The sequence below is a fragment of the Bombina bombina genome, chromosome 11, assembly GCF_027579735.1.
Source record: "Bombina bombina isolate aBomBom1 chromosome 11, aBomBom1.pri, whole genome shotgun sequence".
Lineage (NCBI taxonomy): Eukaryota > Metazoa > Chordata > Amphibia > Anura > Bombinatoridae > Bombina > Bombina bombina.
Window position 1 is genome coordinate 29,240,657 of NC_069509.1, and position 24,833 is coordinate 29,265,489.

The following is a 24,833-nucleotide window of genomic DNA, read 5'->3' on the forward strand; positions in this document are numbered from 1 at the left end:
TCACTAATCTCACTTCACCCTAACCACAAGCCTTAACAATAACCCTAAATCATGTCCCTAATCTCACCTCACCCTAACCACAAGCCTTAACAATAACCCTAAATCATGTCCCTAATCTCACTTCACCGTAACTACAAACCTTAACAATAACCCTAAATCATGTCCCTAATCTCACTTCACCCTAACCACAAGCCTTAACAATAACCCTAAATCTTGTCACTAATCTCACTTCACCCTAACCACAAGCCTTAACAATAACCCTAAATCATGTTCCTAATCTCACTTCACCCTAACCACAAGCCTTAACAATAACCCTAAATCATGTCCCTAATCTCACTTCACCCTAACCACAAGCCTTAACAATAACCCTAAATCATGTCCTTAATCTCACTTCACCCTAACCACAAACCTTAACAATAACCCTAAATCATGTCCTTAATCTCACTTCACCCTAACCACAAACCTTAACAATAACCCTAAATCATGTCCCTAATCTCACTTCACCCTAACCACAAGCCTTAACAATAACCCTAAACCATGTCCCTAATCTCACCTCACCCTAACCACAAGCCTTAACAATAACCCTAAATCATGTCACTAATCTCACCTCACCCTAACCACAAGCCTTAACAATAACCCTAAATCTTGTCACTAATCTCACCTCACCCTAACCACAAGCCTTAACAATAACCCTAAACCATGTCCCTAATCTCACTTCACCCTAACCACAAGCCTTAACAATAACCATAAACCATGTCCCTAATCTCACCTCACCCTAACCACAAGCCTTAACAATAACCCTAAATCATGTCCCTAATCTCACTTCACCCTAACCACAAGCCTTAACAATAACCCTAAATCATGTCCCTAATCTCACCTCACCCTAACCACAAGCCTTAACAATAACCCTAAATCATTTCACTAATCTCACTTCACCCTAACCACAAGCCTTAACAATAACCCTAAATCATGTCCCTAATCTCACCTCACCCTAACCACAAGCTATAACAATAACCCTAAATCATGTCCCTAATCTCACCTCACCCTAACCACAAGCCTTAACAATGACCCTAAACCATGTCCCTAATCTCACTTCACCCTAACCACAAGCCTTAACAATAACCCTAAATCATGTCACTAATCTCACTTCACCCTAACCACAAGCCTTAACAATAACCCTAAATCATGTCACTAATCTCACTTCACCCTAACCACAAACCTTAATAATAACCCTAAATCATGTCCCTAATCTCACCTCACCCTAACCACAAGCTATAACAATAACCCTAAATCATGTCCCTAATCTCACTTCACCCTAACCACAAGCCTTAACAATAACCCTAAATCATGTCCCTAATCTCACTTCACCCTAACCACAAGCCTTAACAATAACATTAAATCATGTCACTAATCTCACCTCACCCTAACCACAAGCTATAACAATAACCCTAAATCATGTCACTAATCTCACCTCACCCTAACCACAAGCTATAACAATAACCCTAAATCATGTCCCTAATCTCACTTCACCCTAACCACAAGCCTTAACAATAACCCTAAATCATGTCACTAATCTCACTTCACCCTAACCACAAGCCTTAACAGTAACCCTAAATCATGTCCCTAATCTCACCTCACCCTAACCACAAGCCTTAACAATAACCCTAAATCATGTCCCTAATCTCACTTCACCCTAATCACAAGCCTTAACAATAACCCTAAATCATGTCCCTAATCTCACTTCACCCTAACCACAAGCCTTAACAATAACCCTAAATCATGTCCCTAATCTCACTTCACCCTAACCACAAGCTATAACAATAACCCTAAACCATGTCCCTAATCTCACCTCACCCTAACCACAAGCCTTAACAATAACCCTAAACCATGTCACTAATCTCACTTCACCCTAACCACAAGCCTTAACAATAACCCTAAATCATGTCCCTAATCTCACCTCACCCTAACCACAAGCCTTAACAATAACCCTAAATCTTGTCACTAATCTCACTTCACCCTAACCACAAGCCTTAACAATAACCCTAAATCATGTCCCTAATCTCACCTCACCCTAACCACATGCCTTAACAATAACCCTAAATCATGTCCCTAATCTCACCTCACCCTAACCACAAGCCTTAACAATAACCCTAAATCATGTCCCTAATCTCACCTCACCCTAACCACAAGCCTTAACAATAACCCTAAATCATGTCCCTAATCTCACTTCACCCTAACCACAAGCCTTAACAATAACCCTAAATCATGTCACTAATCTCACTTCACCCTAACCACAAGCCTTAACAATAACCCTAAATCATGTCACTAATCTCACTTCACCCTAACCACAAGCCTTAACAATAACCCTAAATCATGTCCCTAATCTCACCTCACCCTAACCACAAGCCTTAACAATAACCCTAAATCATGTCCCTAATCTCACTTCACCCTAACCACAAGCCTTAACAATAACCCTAAATCATGTCCCTAATCTCACTTCACCCTAACCACAAGCCTTAACAATAACCCTAAATCATGTCCCTAATCTCACCTCACCCTAACCACAAGCCTTAACAATAACCCTAAATCATGTCCCTAATCTCACTTCACCCTAACCACAAGCCTTAACAATGACCCTAAATCATGTCCCTAATCTCACCTCACCCTAACCACAAGCTATAACAATAACCCTAAATCATGTCCCTAATCTCACTTCACCCTAACCACAAGCCTTAACAATAACCCTAAATCATGTCCCTAATCTCACCTCACCCTAACCACAAGCCTTAACAATAACCCTAAATCATGTCCCTAATCTCACTTCACCCTAACCACAAGCTATAACAATAACCCTAAATCATGTCCCTAATCTCACTTCACCCTAACCACAAGCTATAACAATAACCCTAAATCATGTCCCTAATCTCACTTCACCCTAACCACAAGCCTTAACAATAACCCTAAATCATGTCCCTAATCTCACTTCACCCTAACCACAAGCCTTAACAATAACCCTAAATCATGTCCCTAATCTCACTTCACCCTAACCACAAGCTATAACAATAACCCTAAATCATGTCCCTAATCTCACTTCACCCTAACCACAAGCTATAACAATAACCCTAAATCATGTCCCTAATCTCACTTCACCCTAACCACAAGCCTTAACAATAACCCTAAATCATGTCCCTAATCTCACTTCACCCTAACCACAAGCCTTAACAATAACCCTAAATCATGTCCCTAATCTCACTTCACCCTAACCACAAGCCTTAACAATAACCCTAAATCTTGTCACTAATCTCACCTCACCCTAACCACAAGCCTTAACAATAACCCTAAATCATGTCACTAATCTCACCTCACCCTAACCACAAGCCTTAACAATAACCCTAAATCATGTCACTAATCTCACTTCACCCTAACCACAAACCTTAATAATAACCCTAAATCATGTCACTAATCTCACCTCACCCTAACCACAAGCCTTAACAATAACCCTAAATCATGTCCCTAATCTCACTTCACCCTAACCACAAGCTATAACAATAACCCTAAATCATGTCCCTAATCTCACTTCACCCTAACCACAAGCCTTAACAATAACCCTAAATCATGTCCCTAATCTCACTTCACCCTAACCACAAGCCTTAACAATAACCCTAAATCATGTCCCTAATCTCACTTCACCCTAACCACAAGCCTTAACAATAACCCTAAATCATGTCCTTAATCTCACTTCACCCTAACCACAAGCCTTAACAATAACCCTAAATCTTGTCACTAATCTCACTTCACCCTAACCACAAGCCTTAACAATAACCCTAAATCATGTCCCTAATCTCACTTCACCCTAACCACAAGCTATAACAATAACCCTAAATCATGTCCCTAATCTCACCTCACCCTAACCACAAGCCTTAACAATAACCCTAAATCATGTCCCTAATCTCACTTCACCCTAACCACAAGCCTTAACAATAACCCTAAATCATGTCCCTAATCTCACTTCACCCTAACCACAAGCTATAACAATAACCCTAAATCATGTCCCTAATCTCACCTCACCCTAACCACAAGCCTTAACAATAACCCTAAATCATGTCCCTAATCTCACCTCACCCTAACCACAAGTCTTAACAATAACCCTAAATCATGTCACTAATCTCACCTCACCCTAACCACAAGCTATAACAATAACCCTAAATCTTGTCACTAATCTCACTTCACCCTAACCACAAACCTTAACAATAACCCTAAATCATGTCCCTAATCTCACCTCACCCTAACCACAAGCCTTAACAATAACCCTAAACCATGTCCCTAATCTCACCTCACCCTAACCACAAGCCTTAACAATAACCCTAAATCTTGTCACTAATCTCACCTCACCCTAACCACAAGCCTTAACAATAACCCTAAATCATGTCCCTAATCTCACTTCACCCTAACCACAAGCCTTAACAACAACCCTAAATCATGTCCCTAATCTCACTTCACCCTAACCACAAGCCTTAACAATAACCCTAAACCATGTCACTAATCTCACTTCACCCTAACCACAAGCCTTAACAATAACCCTAAATCTTGTCACTAATCTCACTTCACCCTAACCACAAGCCTTAACAATAACCCTAAATCATGTCCCTAATCTCACCTCACCCTAACCACAAACCTTAACAATAACCCTAAATCATGTCCCTAATCTCACTTCACCCTAACCACAAGCCTTAACAATAACCCTAAATCTTGTCACTAATCTCACCTCACCCTAACCACAAGCCTTAACAATAACCCTAAACCATGTCACTAATCTCACTTCACCCTAACCACAAGCTATAACAATAACCCTAAATCTTGTCACTAATCTCACTTCACCCTAACCACAAACCTTAACAATAACCCTAAATCATGTCCCTAATCTCACCTCACCCTAACCACAAGCCTTAACAATAACCCTAAATCATGTCCCTAATCTCACTTCACCCTAACCACAAGCCTTAACAATAACCCTAAATCATGTCACTAATCTCACCTCACCCTAACCACAAGCCTTAACAATAACCCTAAACCATGTCCCTAATCTCACCTCACCCTAACCACAAGCCTTAACAATAACCCTAAATCTTGTCACTAATCTCACTTCACCCTAACCACAAGCCTTAACAATAACCCTAAATCATGTCCCTAATCTCACCTCACCCTAACCACAAACCTTAACAATAACCCTAAATCATGTCCCTAATCTCACTTCACCCTAACCACAAGCCTTAACAATAACCCTAAATCATGTCCCTAATCTCACCTCACCCTAACCACAAGCCTTAACAATAACCCTAAATCATGTCCCTAATCTCACCTCACCCTAACCACAAGCCTTAACAATAACCCTAAACCATGTCCCTAATCTCACCTCACCCTAACCACAAGCCTTAACAATAACCCTAAATCTTGTCACTAATCTCACTTCACCCTAACCACAAGCTATAACAATAACCCTAAATCTTGTCACTAATCTCACCTCACCCTAACCACAAGCCTTAACAATAACCCTAAATCATGTCACTAATCTCACTTCACCCTAACCACAAGCCTTAACAATAACCCTAAATCATGTCCCTAATCTCACTTCACCCTAACCACAAGCCTTAACAATAACCCTAAACCATGTCCCTAATCTCACTTCACCCTAACCACAAGCCTTAACAATAACCCTAAATCATGTCCCTAATCTCACTTCACCCTAACCACAAGCCTTAACAATAACCCTAAATCATGTCCCTAATCTCACTTCACCCTAACCACAAGCCTTAACAATAACCCTAAATCATGTCCCTAATCTCACTTCACCCTAACCACAAGCCTTAACAATAACCCTAAATCATGTCCCTAATCTCACTTCACCCTAACCACAAGCCTTAACAATAACCCTAAATCATGTCACTAATCTCACTTCACCCTAACCACAAGCCTTAACAATAACCCTAAATCATGTCCCTAATCTCACTTCACCCTAACCACAAGCCTTAACAATAACCCTAAATCATGTCCCTAATCTCACTTCACCCTAACCACAAGCCTTAACAATAACCCTAAATCATGTCACTAATCTCACCTCACCCTAACCACAAGCTATAACAATAACCCTAAATCTTGTCACTAATCTCACCTCACCCTAACCACAAGCCTTAACAATAACCCTAAATCATGTCCCTAATCTCACTTCACCCTAACCACAAGCCTTAACAATAACCCTAAATCATGTCCCTAATCTCACTTCACCCTAACCACAAGCTATAACAATAACCCTAAATCTTGTCACTAATCTCACTTCACCCTAACCACAAGCCTTAACAATAACCCTAAATCATGTCCCTAATCTCACTTCACCCTAACCACAAGCCTTAACAATAACCCTAAACCATGTCCCTAATCTCACCTCACCCTAACCACAAGCCTTAACAATAACCCTAAATCTTGTCACTAATCTCACCTCACCCTAACCACAAGCCTTAACAATAACCCTAAATCATGTCCCTAATCTCACTTCACCCTAACCACAAGCTATAACAATAACCCTAAATCATGTCCCTAATCTCACTTCACCCTAACCACAAGCCTTAACAATAACCCTAAATCATGTCACTAATCTCACCTCACCCTAACCACAAGCCTTAACAATAACCCTAAATCATGTCCCTAATCTCACCTCACCCTAACCACAAGCCTTAACAATAACCCTAAATCTTGTCACTAATCTCACCTCACCCTAACCACAAGCCTTAACAATAACCCTAAATCATGTCACTAATCTCACCTCACCCTAACCACAAGCTATAACAATAACGCTAAATCATGTCCCTAATCTCACCTCACCCTAACCACAAGCTATAACAATAACCCTAAATCTTGTCCCTAATCTCACTTCACCCTAACCACAAGCTATAACAATAACCCTAAATCATGTCCCTAATCTCACCTCACCCTAACCACAAGCTATAACAATAACCCTAAATCTTGTCCCTAATCTCACTTCACCCTAACCACAAGCCTTAACAATAACCCTAAATCATGTCCCTAATCTCACTTCACCGTAACTACAAACCTTAACAATAACCCTAAATCATGTCACTAATCTCACCTCACCCTAACCACAAGCCTTAACAATAACCCTAAATCATGTCCCTAATCTCACTTCACCCTAACCACAAGCCTTAACAATAACCCTAAATCATGTCCCTAATCTCACTTCACCCTAACCACAAGCCTTAACAATAACCCTAAATCATGTCACTAATCTCACCTCACCCTAACCACAAGCCTTAACAATAACCCTAAATCATGTCCTTAATCTCACTTCACCCTAACCACAAGCCTTAACAATAACCCTAAATCTTGTCACTAATCTCACTTCACCCTAACCACAAGCCTTAACAGTAACCCTAAATCATGTCACTAATCTCACTTCACCCTAACCACAAGCCTTAACAATAACCCTAAACCATGTCCCTAATCTCACTTCACCCTAACCACAAGCCTTAACAATAACCCTAAACCATGTCCCTAATCTCACTTCACCCTAACCACAAGCCTTAACAATAACCCTAAATCATGTCCCTAATCTCACCTCACCCTAACCACAAGCCTTAACAATAACCCTAAATCTTGTCACTAATCTCACTTCACCCTAACTACAAACCTTAACAATAACCCTAAATCATGTCCCTAATCTCACTTCACCCTAACCACAAGCCTTAACAATAACCCTAAATCTTGTCACTAATCTCACCTCACCCTAACCACAAGCCTTAACAATAACCCTAAATCATGTCCCTAATCTCACCTCACCCTAACCACAAGCCTTAACAATAACCCTAAACCATGTCCCTAATCTCACCTCACCCTAACCACAAGCCTTAACAATAACCCTAAATCATGTCCCTAATCTCACTTCACCCTAACCACAAGCCTTAACAATAACCCTAAATCATGTCCCTAATCTCACCTCACCCTAACCACAAGCCTTAACAATAACCCTAAATCATGTCCCTAATCTCACTTCACCCTAACCACAAGCCTTAACAATAACCCTAAATCATATTTCTAATCTCACTTCACCCTAACCACAAGCTATAACAATAACCCTAAATCTTGTCACTAATCTCACTTCACCCTAACCACAAGCCTTAACAATAACCCTAAATCATGTCCCTAATCTCACTTCACCCTAACCACAAGCCTTAACAATAACCCTAAATCATGTCCCTAATCTCACTTCACCCTAACCACAAGCCTTAACAATAACCCTAAATCATGTCACTAATCTCACCTCACCCTAACCACAAGCCTTAACAATAACCCTAAATCATGTCCCTAATCTCACTTCACCCTAACCACAAGCCTTAACAATAACCCTAAATCTTGTCACTAATCTCACTTCACCCTAACCACAAGCCTTAACAATAACCCTAAATCATGTCACTAATCTCACTTCACCCTAACCACAAGCCTTAACAATAACCCTAAATCATGTCCCTAATCTCACCTCACCCTAACCACAAGCTATAACAATAACCCTAAATCTTGTCCCTAATCTCACTTCACCCTAACCACAAGCTATAACAATAACCCTAAATCATGTCCCTAATCTCACTTCACCCTAACCACAAGCCTTAACAATAACCCTAAATCATGTCCCTAATCTCACTTCACCCTAACCACAAGCCTTAACAATAACCCTAAATCATGTCCCTAATCTCACTTCACCCTAACCACAAGCCTTAACAATAACCCTAAATCATGTCCCTAATCTCACTTCACCCTAACCACAAGCCTTAACAATAACCCTAAATCATGTCCCTAATCTCACCTCACCCTAACCACAAGCCTTAACAATAACCCTAAATCATGTCACTAATCTCACCTCACCCTAACCACAAGCCTTAACAATAACCCTAAATCATGTCCCTAATCTCACTTCACCCTAACCACAAGCCTTAACAATAACCCTAAATCATGTCCCTAATCTCACTTCACCCTAACCACAAGCTATAACAATAACCCTAAATCATGTCCCTAATCTCACTTCACCCTAACCACAAGCCTTAACAATAACCCTAAATCATGTCCCTAATCTCACCTCACCCTAACCACAAGCCTTAACAATAACCCTAAATCATGTCACTAATCTCACCTCACCCTAACCACAAGCCTTAACAATAACCCTAAATCATGTCCCTAATCTCACTTCACCCTAACCACAAGCCTTAACAATAACCCTAAATCATGTCCCTAATCTCACCTCACCCTAACCACAAGCCTTAACAATAACCCTAAATCATGTCCCTAATCTCACCTCACCCTAACCACAAACTTTAGATATAACCCTAAATCATGTCACTAATCTCACTTCACCCTAACCACAAGCCTTAACAATAACCCTAAATCATGTCCCTAATCTCACTTCACCCTAACCACAAGCTATAACAATAACCCTAAATCTTGTCACTAATCTCACTTCACCCTAACCACAAGCTATAACAATAACCCTAAATCATGTCCCTAATCTCACCTCACCCTAACCACAAGCTATAACAATAACCCTAAATCATGTCCCTAATCTCACCTCACCCTAACCACAAGCCTTAACAATAACCCTAAATCATGTCCCTAATCTCACTTCACCCTAACCACAAGCCTTAACAATAACCCTAAATCATGTCACTAATCTCACCTCACCCTAACCACAAGCCTTAACAATAACCCTAAATCATGTCACTAATCTCACCTCACCCTAACCACAAGCCTTAACAATAACCCTAAATCATGTCCCTAATCTCACTTCACCCTAACCACAAGCCTTAACAATAACCCTAAATCATGTCCCTAATCTCACTTCACCCTAACCACAAGCCTTAACAATAACCCTAAATCATGTCCCTAATCTCACTTCACCCTAACCACAAGCCTTAACAATAACCCTAAATCATGTCCCTAATCTCACTTCACCCTAACCACAAGCCTTAACAATAACCCTAAACCATGTCACTAATCTCACCTCACCCTAACCACAAGCCTTAACAATAACCCTAAATCATGTCACTAATCTCACTTCACCCTAACCACAAGCTATAACAATAACCCTAAATCATGTCACTAATCTCACTTCACCCTAACCACAAGCTATAACAATAACCCTAAATCATGTCACTAATCTCACTTCACCCTAACCACAAGCCTTAACAATAACCCTAAATCATGTCACTAATCTCACCTCACCCTAACCACAAGCCTTAACAATAACCCTAAATCATGTCCCTAATCTCACCTCACCCTAACCACAAGCCTTAACAATAACCCTAAATCATGTCACTAATCTCACTTCACCCTAACCACAAGCCTTAACAATAACCCTAAATCATGTCCCTAATCTCACCTCACCCTAACCACAAGCCTTAACAATAACCCTAAATCATGTCCCTAATCTCACTTCATCCTAACCACAAGCCTTAACAATAACCCTAAATCATGTCCCTAATCTCACTTCACCCTAACCACAAGCCTTAACAATAACCCTAAATCTTGTCACTAATCTCACCTCACCCTAACCACAAGCCTTAACAATAACCCTAAATCATGTCCCTAATCTCACTTCACCCTAACCACAAGCCTTAACAATGACCCTAAATCATGTCCCTAATCTCACCTCACCCTAACCACAAGCCTTAACAATAACCCTAAATCATGTCACTAATCTCACCTCACCCTAACCACAAGCCTTAACAATAACCCTAAACCATGTCCCTAATCTCACTTCACCCTAACCACAAGCCTTAACAATAACCCTAAATCATGTCCCTAATCTCACTTCACCCTAACCACAAGCCTTAACAATAACCCTAAATCTTGTCACTAATCTCACTTCACCCTAACCTCAAGCCTTAACAATAACCCTAAATCATGTCCCTAATCTCACTTCACCCTAACCACAAACCTTAACAATAACCCTAAATCATGTCCCTAATCTCACCTCACCCTAACCACAAGCCTTAACAGTAACCCTAAATCATGTCCCTAATCTCACTTCACCCTAACCACAAGCCTTAACAATAACCCTAAATCATGTCCCTAATCTCACTTCACCCTAACCACAAGCCTTAACAATAACCCTAAATCATGTCCCTAATCTCACTTCACCCTAACCACAAGTCTTAACAATAACCCTAAATCATGTCACTAATCTCACCTCACCCTAACCACAAGCCTTAACAATAACCCTAAATCATGTCCCTAATCTCACCTCACCCTAACCACAAGCCTTAACAATAACCCTAAATCATGTCACTAATCTCACCTCACCCTAACCACAAGCCTTAACAATAACCCTAAATCATGTCCCTAATCTCACCTCACCCTAACCACAAGCCTTAACAATAACCCTAAATCATGTCCCTAATCTCACTTCACCCTAACCACAAGCCTTAACAATAACCCTAAATCATGTCCCTAATCTCACTTCACCCTAACCACAAGCCTTAACAATAACCCTAAATCTTGTCACTAATCTCACTTCACCCTAACCTCAAGCCTTAACAATAACCCTAAATCATGTCCCTAATCTCACTTCACCCTAACCACAAACCTTAACAATAACCCTAAATCATGTCCCTAATCTCACCTCACCCTAACCACAAGCCTTAACAGTAACCCTAAATCATGTCCCTAATCTCACTTCACCCTAACCACAAGCCTTAACAATAACCCTAAATCATGTCCCTAATCTCACTTCACCCTAACCACAAGCCTTAACAATAACCCTAAATCTTGTCACTAATCTCACCTCACCCTAACCACAAGCCTTAACAATAACCCTAAATCATGTCCCTAATCTCACCTCACCCTAACCACAAGCCTTAACAATAACCCTAAATCTTGTCACTAATCTCACTTCACCCTAACTACAAACCTTAACAATAACCCTAAATCATGTCCCTAATCTCACTTCACCCTAACCACAAGCCTTAACAATAACCCTAAATCATGTCCCTAATCTCACCTCACCCTAACCACAAGCCTTAACAATAACCCTAAATCTTGTCACTAATCTCACCTCACCCTAACCACAAGCCTTAACAATAACCCTAAATCATGTCCCTAATCTCACCTCACCCTAACCACAAGCCTTAACAATAACCCTAAATCATGTCCCTAATCTCACTTTACCCTAACCACAAGCCTTAACAATAACCCTAAATCATGTCCCTAATCTCACCTCACCCTAACCACAAGCCTTAACAATAACCCTAAATCATGTCCCTAATCTCACTTCACCCTAACCACAAGCTATAACAATAACCCTAAATCATGTCCCTAATCTCACTTCACCCTAACCACAAGCCTTAACAATAACCCTAAATCATGTTCCTAATCTCACTTCACCCTAACCACAAGCCTTAACAATAACCCTAAATCATGTCTCTAATCTCACTTCACCCTAACCACAAGCCTTAACAATAACCCTAAATCATGTCCCTAATCTCACTTCACCCTAACCACAAGCTATAACAATAACCCTAAATCTTGTCACTAATCTCACTTCACCCTAACCACAAGCCTTAACAATAACCCTAAATCATGTCACTAATCTCACTTCACCCTAACCACAAGCCTTAACAATAACCCTAAATCATGTCCCTAATCTCACTTCACCCTAACCACAAGCCTTAACAATAACCCTAAATCTTGTCACTAATCTCACCTCACCCTAACCACAAGCCTTAACAATAACCCTAAATCATGTCACTAATCTCACCTCACCCTAACCACAAGCCTTAACAATAACCCTAAATCATGTCCCTAATCTCACCTCACCCTAACCACAAGCTATAACAATAACCCTAAATCTTGTCCCTAATCTCACTTCACCCTAACCACAAGCTATAACAATAACCCTAAATCATGTCCCTAATCTCACCTCACCCTAACCACAAGCTATAACAATAACCCTAAATCTTGTCCCTAATCTCACTTCACCCTAACCACAAGCCTTAACAATAACCCTAAATCATGTCCCTAATCTCACTTTACCCTAACCACAAGCCTTAACAATAACCCTAAATCATGTCCCTAATCTCACCTCACCCTAACCACAAGCCTTAACAATAACCCTAAATCATGTCCCTAATCTCACTTCACCCTAACCACAAGCCTTAACAATAACCCTAAATCATGTCCCTAATCTCACTTCACCCTAACCACAAGCCTTAACAATAACCCTAAACCATGTCCCTAATCTCACCTCACCCTAACCACAAGCCTTAACAATAACCCTAAATCATGTCCCTAATCTCACTTCACCCTAACCACAAGCCTTAACAATAACCCTAAACCATGTCCCTAATCTCACTTCACCCTAACCACAAGCCTTAACAATAACCCTAAATCATGTCCCTAATCTCACTTCACCCTAACCACAAGCCTTAACAATAACCCTAAATCATGTCCCTAATCTCACTTCACCCTAACCACAAGCCTTAACAATAACCCTAAATCATGTCCCTAATCTCACCTCACCCTAACCACAAGCCTTAACAATAACCCTAAACCATGTCCCTAATCTCACCTCACCCTAACCACAAGCCTTAACAATAACCCTAAACCATGTCCCTAATCTCACTTCACCCTAACCACAAACCTTAACAATAACCCTAAATCATGTCCCTAATCTCACCTCACCCTAACCACAAGCCTTAACAATAACCCTAAATCATGTCCCTAATCTCACCTCACCCTAACCACAAGCTATAACAATAACCCTAAATCATGTCCCTAATCTCACCTCACCCTAACCACAAGCCTTAACAATAACCCTAAATCATGTCCCTAATCTCACCTCACCCTAACCACAAACTTTAGATATAACCCTAAATCATGTCACTAATCTCACTTCACCCTAACCACAAGCCTTAACAATAACCCTAAATCATGTCCCTAATCTCACTTCACCCTAACCACAAGCTATAACAATAACCCTAAATCTTGTCACTAATCTCACTTCACCCTAACCACAAGCTATAACAATAACCCTAAATCATGTCCCTAATCTCACCTCACCCTAACCACAAGCTATAACAATAACCCTAAATCATGTCCCTAATCTCACCTCACCCTAACCACAAGCCTTAACAATAACCCTAAATCATGTCCCTAATCTCACTTCACCCTAACCACAAGCCTTAACAATAACCCTAAATCATGTCCCTAATCTCACCTCACCCTAACCACAAGCCTTAACAATAACCCTAAACCATGTCCCTAATCTCACTTCACCCTAACCACAAGCTATAACAATAACCCTAAATCTTGTCACTAATCTCACTTCACCCTAACCACAAGCCTTAACAATAACCCTAAATCATGTCCCTAATCTCACTTCACCCTAACCACAAGCCTTAACAATAACCCTAAATCATGTCACTAATCTCACCTCACCCTAACCACAAGCCTTAACAATAACCCTAAATCATGTCCCTAATCTCACCTCACCCTAACCACAAGCCTTAACAATAACCCTAAATCATGTCCCTAATCTCACTTCACCCTAACCACAAGCCTTAACAATAACCCTAAATCATGTCCCTAATCTCACTTCACCCTAACCACAAGCCTTAACAATAACCCTAAATCATGTCCCTAATCTCACTTCACCCTAACCACAAGCCTTAACAATAACCCTAAATCTTGTCACTAATCTCACCTCACCCTAACCACAAGCTATAACAATAACCCTAAATCATGTCCATAATCTCACCTCACCCTAACCACAAACCTTAACAATAACCCTAAACCATGTCACTAATCTCACTTCACCCTAACCACAAGCCTTAACAATAACCCTAAACCATGTCACTAATCTCACTTCACCCTAACCACAAGCCTTAACAATAACCCTAAATCATGTCCCTAATCTCACCTCACCCTAACCACAAGCCTTAACAATAACCCTAAATCTTGTCACTAATCTCACTTCACCCTAACCACAAGCCTTAACAATAACCCTAAATCTTGTCACTAATCTCACCTCACCCTAACCACAAGCCTTAACAATAACCCTAAATCATGTCCCTAATCTCACTTCACCCTAACCACAAGCCTTAACAATAACCCTAAATCATGTCCATAATCTCACCTCACCCTAACCACAAGCCTTAACAATAACCCTAAATCATGTCCCTAATCTCACCTCACCCTAACCACAAGTCTTAACAATAACCCTAAATCATGTCACTAATCTCACTTCACCCTAACCACAAGCCTTAACAATAACCCTAAATCATGTCCCTAATCTCACCTCACCCTAACCACAAGCCTTAACAATAACCCTAAACCATGTCCCTAATCTCACTTCACCCTAACCACAAGCCTTAACAATAACCCTAAATCATGTCCCTAATCTCACTTCACCCTAACCACAAGCTATAACAATAACCCTAAATCATGTCCCTAATCTCACTTCACCCTAACCACAAGCCTTAACAATAACCCTAAATCATGTCCCTAATCTCACTTCACCCTAACCACAAGCCTTAACAATAACCCTAAATCATGTCACTAATCTCACTTCACCCTAACCACAAGCCTTAACAATAACCCTAAATCATGTCCCTAATCTCACTTCACCCTAACCACAAGCCTTAACAATAACCCTAAATCATGTCACTAATCTCACTTCACCCTAACCACAAGCCTTAACAATAACCCTAAATCATGTCCCTAATCTCACCTCACCCTAACCACAAGCCTTAACAATAACCCTAAATCATGTCCCTAATCTCACTTCACCCTAACCACAAGCCTTAACAATAACCCTAAATCATGTCCCTAATCTCACCTCACCCTAACCACAAGCCTTAACAATAACCCTAAATCATGTCCCTAATCTCACCTCACCCTAACCACAAGCTATAACAATAACCCTAAATCATGTCCCTAATCTCACTTCACCCTAACCACAAGCCTTAACAATAACCCTAAATCATGTCCCTAATCTCACTTCACCCTAACCACAAGCCTTAACAATAACCCTAAATCATGTCCCTAATCTCACCTCACCCTAACCACAAACTTTAGATATAACCCTAAATCTTGTCACTAATCTCACTTCACCCTAACCACAAGCTATAACAATAACCCTAAATCTTGTCACTAATCTCACTTCACCCTAACCACAAGCCTTAACAATAACCCTAAATCATGTCCCTAATCTCACTTCACCCTAACCACAAGCCTTAACAATAACCCTAAATCATGTCACTAATCTCACCTCACCCTAACCACAAGCCTTAACAATAACCCTAAATCATGTCCCTAATCTCACCTCACCCTAACCACAAGCCTTAACAATAACCCTAAATCATGTCACTAATCTCACCTCACCCTAACCACAAGCCTTAACAATAACCCTAAACCATGTCACTAATCTCACCTCACCCTAACCACAAGCTATAACAATAACCCTAAATCTTGTCACTAATCTCACTTCACCCTAACCACAAGCCTTAACAATAACCCTAAATCATGTCCCTAATCTCACTTCACCCTAACCACAAGCCTTAACAATAACCCTAAATCATGTCCCTAATCTCACTTCACCCTAACCACAAGCCTTAACAATAACCCTAAATCTTGTCACTAATCTCACTTCACCCTAACCACAAGCCTTAACAATAACCCTAAATCATGTCCCTAATCTCACTTCACCCTAACCACAAGCCTTAACAATAACCCTAAATCATGTCCCTAATCTCACTTCACCCTAACCACAAGCCTTAACAATAACCCTAAATCATGTCCCTAATCTCACTTCACCCTAACCACAAGCCTTAACAATAACCCTAAATCTTGTCACTAATCTCACTTCACCCTAACCACAAGCCTTAACAATAACCCTAAACCATGTCCCTAATCTCACCTCACCCTAACCACAAGCCTTAACAATATCCCTAAATCATGTCCCTAATCTCACTTCACCCTAACCACAAGCCTTAACAATAACCCTAAATCATGTCCCTAATCTCACTTCACCCTAACCACATGCCTTAACAATAACCCTAAATCATGTCCCTAATCTCACTTCACCCTAACCACAAGCCTTAACAATAACCCTAAATCATGTCCCTAATCTCACCTCACCCTAACCACAAGCCTTAACAATAACCCTAAATCATGTCCCTAATCTCACTTCACCCTAACCACAAGCCTTAACAATAACCCTAAATCATGTCCCTAATCTCACTTCACCCTAACCACAAGCCTTAACAATAACCCTAAACCATGTCCCTAATCTCACCTCACCCTAACCACAAGCCTTAACAATAACCCTAAATCTTGTCCCTAATCTCACTTCACCCTAACCACAAGCTATAACAATAACCCTAAATCATGTCCCTAATCTCACCTCACCCTAACCACAAGCCTTAACAATAACCCTAAATCATGTCCCTAATCTCACCTCACCCTAACCACAAACTTTAGATATAACCCTAAATCTTGTCACTAATCTCACTTCACCCTAACCACAAGCTATAACAATAACCCTAAATCTTGTCACTAATCTCACTTCACCCTAACCACAAGCTATAACAATAACCCTAAATCATGTCACTAATCTCACCTCACCCTAACCACAAGCCTTAACAATAACCCTAAATCATGTCCCTAATCTCACTTCACCCTAACCACAAGCCTTAACAATAACCCTAAATCATGTCACTAATCTCACCTCACCCTAACCACAAGCCTTAACAATAACCCTAAATCATGTCACTAATCTCACCTCACCCTAACCACAAGCCTTAACAATAACCCTAAATCATGTCCCTAATCTCACTTCACCCTAACCACAAGCCTTAACAATAACCCTAAATCATGTCCGTAATCTCACTTCACCCTAACCACAAGCCTTAACAATAACCCTAAATCATGTCCCTAATCTCACCTCACCCTAACCACAAGCCTTAACAATAACCCTAAACCATGTCCCTAATCTCACTTCACCCTAACCACAAGCTATAACAATAACCCTAAATCTTGTCACTAATCTCACTTCACCCTAACCACAAGCCTTAACAATAACCCTAAATCATGTCCCTAATCTCACCTCACCCTAACCACAAGCCTTAACAATAACCCTAAATCATGTCACTAATCTCACCTCACCCTAACCACAAGCCTTAACAATAACCCTAAACCATGTCACTAATCTCACCTCACCCTAACCACAAGCCTTAACAATAACCCTAAATCATGTCCCTAATCTCACTTCACCCTAACCACAAGCCTTAACAATAACCCTAAATCATGTCCCTAATCTCACTTCACCCTAACCACAAGCCTTAACAATAACCCTAAATCATGTCCCTAATCTCACTTCACCCTAACCACAAGCCTTAACAATAACCCTAAATCATGTCCCTAATCTCACTTCACCCTAACCACAAGCCTTAACAATAACCCTAAATCATGTCCCTAATCTCACTTCACCCTAACCACAAGCCTTAACAATAACCCTAAATCATGTCCCTAATCTCACTTCACCCTAACCACAAGCCTTAACAATAACCCTAAATCATGTCCATAATCTCACCTCACCCTAACCACAAGCCTTAACAATAACCCTAAATCATGTCCCTAATCTCACCTCACCCTAACCACAAGCCTTAACAATAACCCTAAATCATGTCACTAATCTCACCTCACCCTAACCACAAGCCTTAACAATAACCCTAAATCATGTCCCTAATCTCACTTCACCCTAACCACAAGCCTTAACAATAACCCTAAATCATGTCCCTAATCTCACTTCACCCTAACCACAAGCCTTAACAATAACCCTAAATCTTGTCACTAATCTCACCTCACCCTAACCACAAGCCTTAACAATAACCCTAAATCATGTCCCTAATCTCACCTCACCCTAACCACAAGCTATAACAATAACCCTAAATCATGTCCCTAATCTCACCTCACCCTAATCACAAGCCTTAACAATAACCCTAAATCATGTCCCTAATCTCACTTCACCCTAACCACAAACCTTAACAATAACCCTAAATCATGTCCCTAATCTCACTTCACCCTAACCACAAACCTTAACAATAACCCTAAATCTTGTCACTAATCTCACCTCACCCTAACCACAAGCCTTAACAATAACCCTAAATCATGTCACTAATCTCACCTCACCCTAACCACAAGCCTTAACAATAACCCTAAATCATGTCCCTAATCTCACCTCACCCTAACCACAAGCCTTAACAATAACCCTAAATCATGTCCCTAATCTCACCTCACCCTAACCACAAGCCTTAACAATAACCCTAAACCATGTCCCTAATCTCACTTCACCCTAACCACAAGCCTTAACAATAACCCTAAATCATGTCCCTAATCTCACTTCACCCTAACCACAAGCCTTAACAATAACCCTAAATCTTGTCACTAATCTCACCTCACCCTAACCACAAGCCTTAACAATAACCCTAAATCATGTCCCTAATCTCACTTCACCCTAACCACAAGCCTTAACAATAACCCTAAATCATGTCCCTAATCTCACCTCACCCTAACCACAAGCCTTAACAATAACCCTAAATCTTGTCACTAATCTCACCTCACCCTAACCACAAGCCTTAACAATAACCCTAAACCATGTCCCTAATCTCACTTCACCCTAACCACAAGCCTTAACAATAACCCTAAATCTTGTCACTAATCTCACTTCACCCTAACCACAAGCCTTAACAATAACCCTAAATCTTGTCACTAATCTCACTTCACCCTAACCACAAGCCTTAACAATAACCCTAAATCATGTCCCTAATCTCACTTCACCCTAACCACAAGCCTTAACAGTAACCCTAAATCATGTCCCTAATCTCACTTCACCCTAACCACAAGCCTTAACAATAACCCTAAATCATGTCCCTAATCTCACCTCACCCTAACCACAAGCCTTAACAATAACCCTAAATCATGTCCCTAATCTCACCTCACCCTAACCACAAGCCTTAACAATAACCCTAAATCATGTCCCTAATCTCACTTCACCCTAACCACAAGCCTTAACAATAACCCTAAATCATGTCCCTAATCTCACTTCACCCTAACCACAAGCCTTAACAATGACCCTAAATCATGTCCCTAATCTCACCTCACCCTAACCACAAGCCTTAACAATAACCCTAAATCTTGTCACTAATCTCACCTCACCCTAACCACAAGCCTTAACAATAACCCTAAATCATTTCCCCATTCTCACTTCACCCTAACCACAAGCCTTAACAATAACCCTAAATCATGTCCCTAATCTCACTTCACCCTAACCACAAGCCTTAACAATAACCCTAAATATTGTCACTAATCTCACTTCACCCTAACCACAAGCCTTAACAATAACCCTAAATCATGTCACTAATCTCACTTCACCCTAACCACAAGCTATAACAATAACCCTAAATCTTGTCACTAATCTCACTTCACCCTAACCACAAGCCTTAACAATAACCCTAAATCATGTCACTAATCTCACCTCACCCTAACCACAAGCCTTAACAATAACCCTAAATCATGTCACTAATCTCACTTCACCCTAACCACAAGCCTTAACAATAACCCTAAATCATGTCCCTAATCTCACCTCACCCTAACCACAAGCCTTAACAATAACCCTAAATAATGTCCCTAATCTCACCTCACCCTAACCACAAGCTATAACAATAACCCTAAATCTTGTCACTAATCTCACCTCACCCTAACCACAAGCCTTAACAATAACCCTAAATCATGTCCCTAATCTCACCTCACCCTAACCACAAGCCTTAACAATAACCCTAAACCATGTCCCTAACACCAGCTCTTGTCCTATCACACATTCCTAACCCAAACCTAATAGTAATTTGGTCCAAATCCCTAATCTATGACAAATATGTAACTTTAATGCCTTTCATCAACCCTATCCCAAATCTAGCCCTACTGTAAATACCTAAATACAATCCCAAACCATAACTCCAGATCTTAACCAGTAATGTGGCCTCTAACTCTATCCATAATCCCTAACCCTATCTCTATTCCCTAACGCTAGCCCTATCATAAATAACCACAGTCCCTAACCCCAACCATTTTACTGTAATTTAGCCTGACATCATGGTTAAATCTAACATAACTTCATAATCCTTACGTTGATCTCCCACCAAAACATCTTGGCGATTGGGTTGTAGCTCATGCTCTCCTGGACATCACACTGTGGTCAGATATCCTTTGTGATTGCAGTGACTTACTTTAGTGGATAAACCAAAGTTATATAACTCATAGATTGTGCCTTATTTATATTTGTGTAAGAGTCTAAGGAATAAGGAATTAATATTTGTACAAATTATAATCACTCTGAGGTTGTAGAGCCGTTTACAGGTGTTGAGCTACAAATACTATCTTGTATGTCTACGATATATTCAAATACATTTAATTCAATCCTCTAAATAAACCCTTCTACACTACAATATAGACAGTGCAGCAAGTAATATAAAACAGTAATAGCAAAGCAACCAAACGTTTACCAAAGTCCCATAAAGCTCTTTTGTTCAGAGCCTCTGTTTGTAACGGTAAATAGCACGTGCATGGCTCAGTTCAACATTAAAGGGACAGTAAAGTCATAATTAGACATTCACCATTTAGACAGAACATACGATTTTAAACAACTTTCCAATTTACTTCTATTATTTATTTTGCTATCTTCTCTTGTTATCCTTTGCTGAAAGGTTTATCTAGGAAACCTCAGGAGCAACAAATAACCTAGGTTCTAGCTGCTGATTGGTGGCTGCATATATATATCCCGATTGTCCCTGGCTCACCCATGTGTTCAGTTAGCAACCAGTAGGGCAGTGCAGCGCCTTCAGCAAATGATACCAAGAGAATGAAGCAAATTTGATAATAGAAGTAAACTGGAAAGTTGTTTAAAATGGCATGTTCTACCTAAATCATGAGAGAACAAAATCTAGGTTTCATGTCCCTTTAATGTACAATAATGACCCCTTTTACTAATCTAATTATATAATATAAAGAGCAGTGTTGTCCCCAGGACCTATTTAATGACCACACCAAACGGCTAATTTTACTGACAACCAACATTAAACTAAAATGAGCTAATATTGATTTTTTTTCAAAGTTTGTTTCACAAATTATGATTAAATGAATTTATGTTAAATTATGCAATTAATTTGTGCTTTGGATGGATAAAGAAACATTTCTAAAAAACACAAATATTTTAATATTGAAAAGTAATAGAGTGCCCCCTACCTGGCTACCTCATGATGCCACTTGGCTGGCAACATTTTCTGTGAAGAACACTGAAGAGTAAAATATATATCAGGTTTAAGATAGCACAAGTCTTTTCTTTCTTTCAGTAAGAGAAATGGATACAATAAATACAACTGAGATCTGTATTTGTAGGAAAGGGGTGAGGGTACTAACCTGGGAGAGGAGGAAGAGCCTCTGCAGGGCTTCGAGTGGACGTCTGGGACTAACAGTACCACTAAAGGAATATGGATCTGGAAACGGCCGTTCATTCTGGACCATGATGGACAGAAGGTGAGAAACGGCAAAAACTCCATGACTTCTCCCTGTGCGTTGTCTGTGATTAGCATTTTATGTCTCATTGAAACCATAGAATAGTCAGGGGCTAGGGTGGCTGAATTTAACCACTGGGCTGCCAGAGGGTGCTTGAACCCATTGTTACACATGATTGGTTCTCATTGGGAATGTAGCCCTGATGACTATTCTGCAGCTTTTACATTATATCGCAGCCATGATGTTACCTGGGCCATGTTAGACGGTGGAGACAAACTAATCCTTAAATCTAATCCTAACCGCAATTCTTAAATCAAATTTCAGTTCCTAATCTTTCCCTCAGTTCTTAACCCTTATTCCAACTCCCTAATCCTAGATGTAATATAATCCGCATCCCTAATTCCAGTCCCTATCTCTAATCCCTAACCCTATCTCCAATCCCTAAACCTTATCACAAATGTTATCCCCGTTCCCTAACCAAATTCTTAATCACTAACCCTAATCTGTAGCCCTTTCACTTATTCCTAGCGCTGAACCCCAAACATAACCCTAAACACAGGACCCCCTCTTCTGAGAGTCCCCATGTAGGGCTAATAGCAACAAATGCACAAAATCCAAGTTATTTGAGATGACAACAGTTACTAAAAATTAGGTAGAATGCTTTGCGGCCACAGAGCAATTCAAAATGACTGAGAGAAATTTTTTATAATTTAGAAAAATTTTATGAGCACATTTGTTAAAAATCCATAATAGATCCTAGGATCCCAAGTACCAAATCAGATCTGGCGTGGTTCATGCTAAAACAGCCTGACCTTAGCCTTATCTGAGATTGAGATAGTTAGCCACAGCGTTGGCAAGTAATGGGCAGAGTGATGAACTTCCAAACCTTAAGACAGCGCCACACTCTCCAATATATAGCGATTATAGCTGTTCAAAAAATGAAGATATAAAGATTCAAGACAATAGTACTTGTTTCGTTAGTCCAAACCAATAAAAATGGGGTTGCTGCTCCTACTTTGCCCAATGGTGTCTATTCCCAGGCTTTGTAAGAAATATTTAGAAATGTTTCTCTAAAAAGAGAAAAGAGAGAGAGCGCATCCACGATCTAAGTGTAGTAGAAAATGGTCACACTTTATTGAAAATATAAAAACAACAATTGCTTACTCACAAAAGTGCCCTCAAACATATGAGGTATGTCTGTTCCTTTAAAGATGCACACACGATTCCACTCCAGCACTGTTAGGTTTCCTATATGCCTCCCTCTGTATCTGCAAAGTTCTTAATGTAACAGTGAAGCACAGGGGACTTGGCTGTAATGTTTGCTGTGGGACCTAAGTGTGTATCGAGGAGATCGTGTGAATGCGCTATGGGAAACAAACTGTACTTGCCGGCTGTTAGTTTGATCCGAGCATCATTCACATTCCCTTCTCCTCACACGTCTGATTATGGGCGTGGCCTTACGCGTTTCGCGGGCTCCTCCCGCTTCGTCAGAGGCTATGCCCATACTGTCCATAATCCGCCCTTATGTGTCACTGTGTAACACACGCCCCTAATGTTGATTGGATTAAACCAGGGGCGTGTAAACAGTGGGTGTCATCTGCTTTCTATGGTATTGGCTGGTCTGCCGTAACACATATCTATTTGGCTACAATAACAGCGCTCCCAGCTACTTGGTATTTAAACATCTGAACAAGCAAATAACTAACTAAATCCAGTACATACCATGACAACACATCGATAAAAACATATACATATACAAAATCTAAAAACATATCTTAAAATTCATATTATACACATAATAAACATATTGGAATTCATATTAATACATAATAAAATATAATATAATTAATCCAACCCGAATAATAAAATCATATAAATATAAAGAGTTCACATAAGATAAATCAAAGGATTTCATATGTCCGTTTCTTAAAGACGTGTTTCTCATATAAAATAAAATCACTAATTATAAATGGTATAGTAATCGTATTATAGTTTCTATATATATAGCCAGTTATGAATAGTGTAATTAATAATAATAGGCTTATTCATATTCTTTATAAGGTCCTTGAGGTGCTTCTGTATATATGAGCACCTCCCTTCATGATCTTAGATATCCAGAAAAGCTGCTAGGTCAATGTCACGGTTCAAACCCCTTGGACCCACAGTTTGTAACCTGTGGATCCAGAAGGTTTCCCATTGTCTGAGTTGTAAAA

At 40.1% G+C, this 24,833-nt stretch overlaps 1 protein-coding gene across 4 annotated transcripts in view; it reads left to right on the forward strand.

Annotated features, from left to right (window-relative positions):
- Window positions 1-24,833, forward strand: part of LOC128642404 (RING finger protein 112) — a 98,209-nt gene that overhangs the window by 11,898 nt on the left and 61,478 nt on the right. For all 4 annotated transcript variants that reach the window (XM_053695168.1, XM_053695169.1, XM_053695170.1 and 1 more), the window contains exon 4: window positions 22,504-22,641. In XM_053695168.1, coding sequence (XP_053551143.1) covers window positions 22,504-22,641 — 138 coding nt within the window. The remainder of the gene's footprint in view (window positions 1-22,503; window positions 22,642-24,833) is intronic.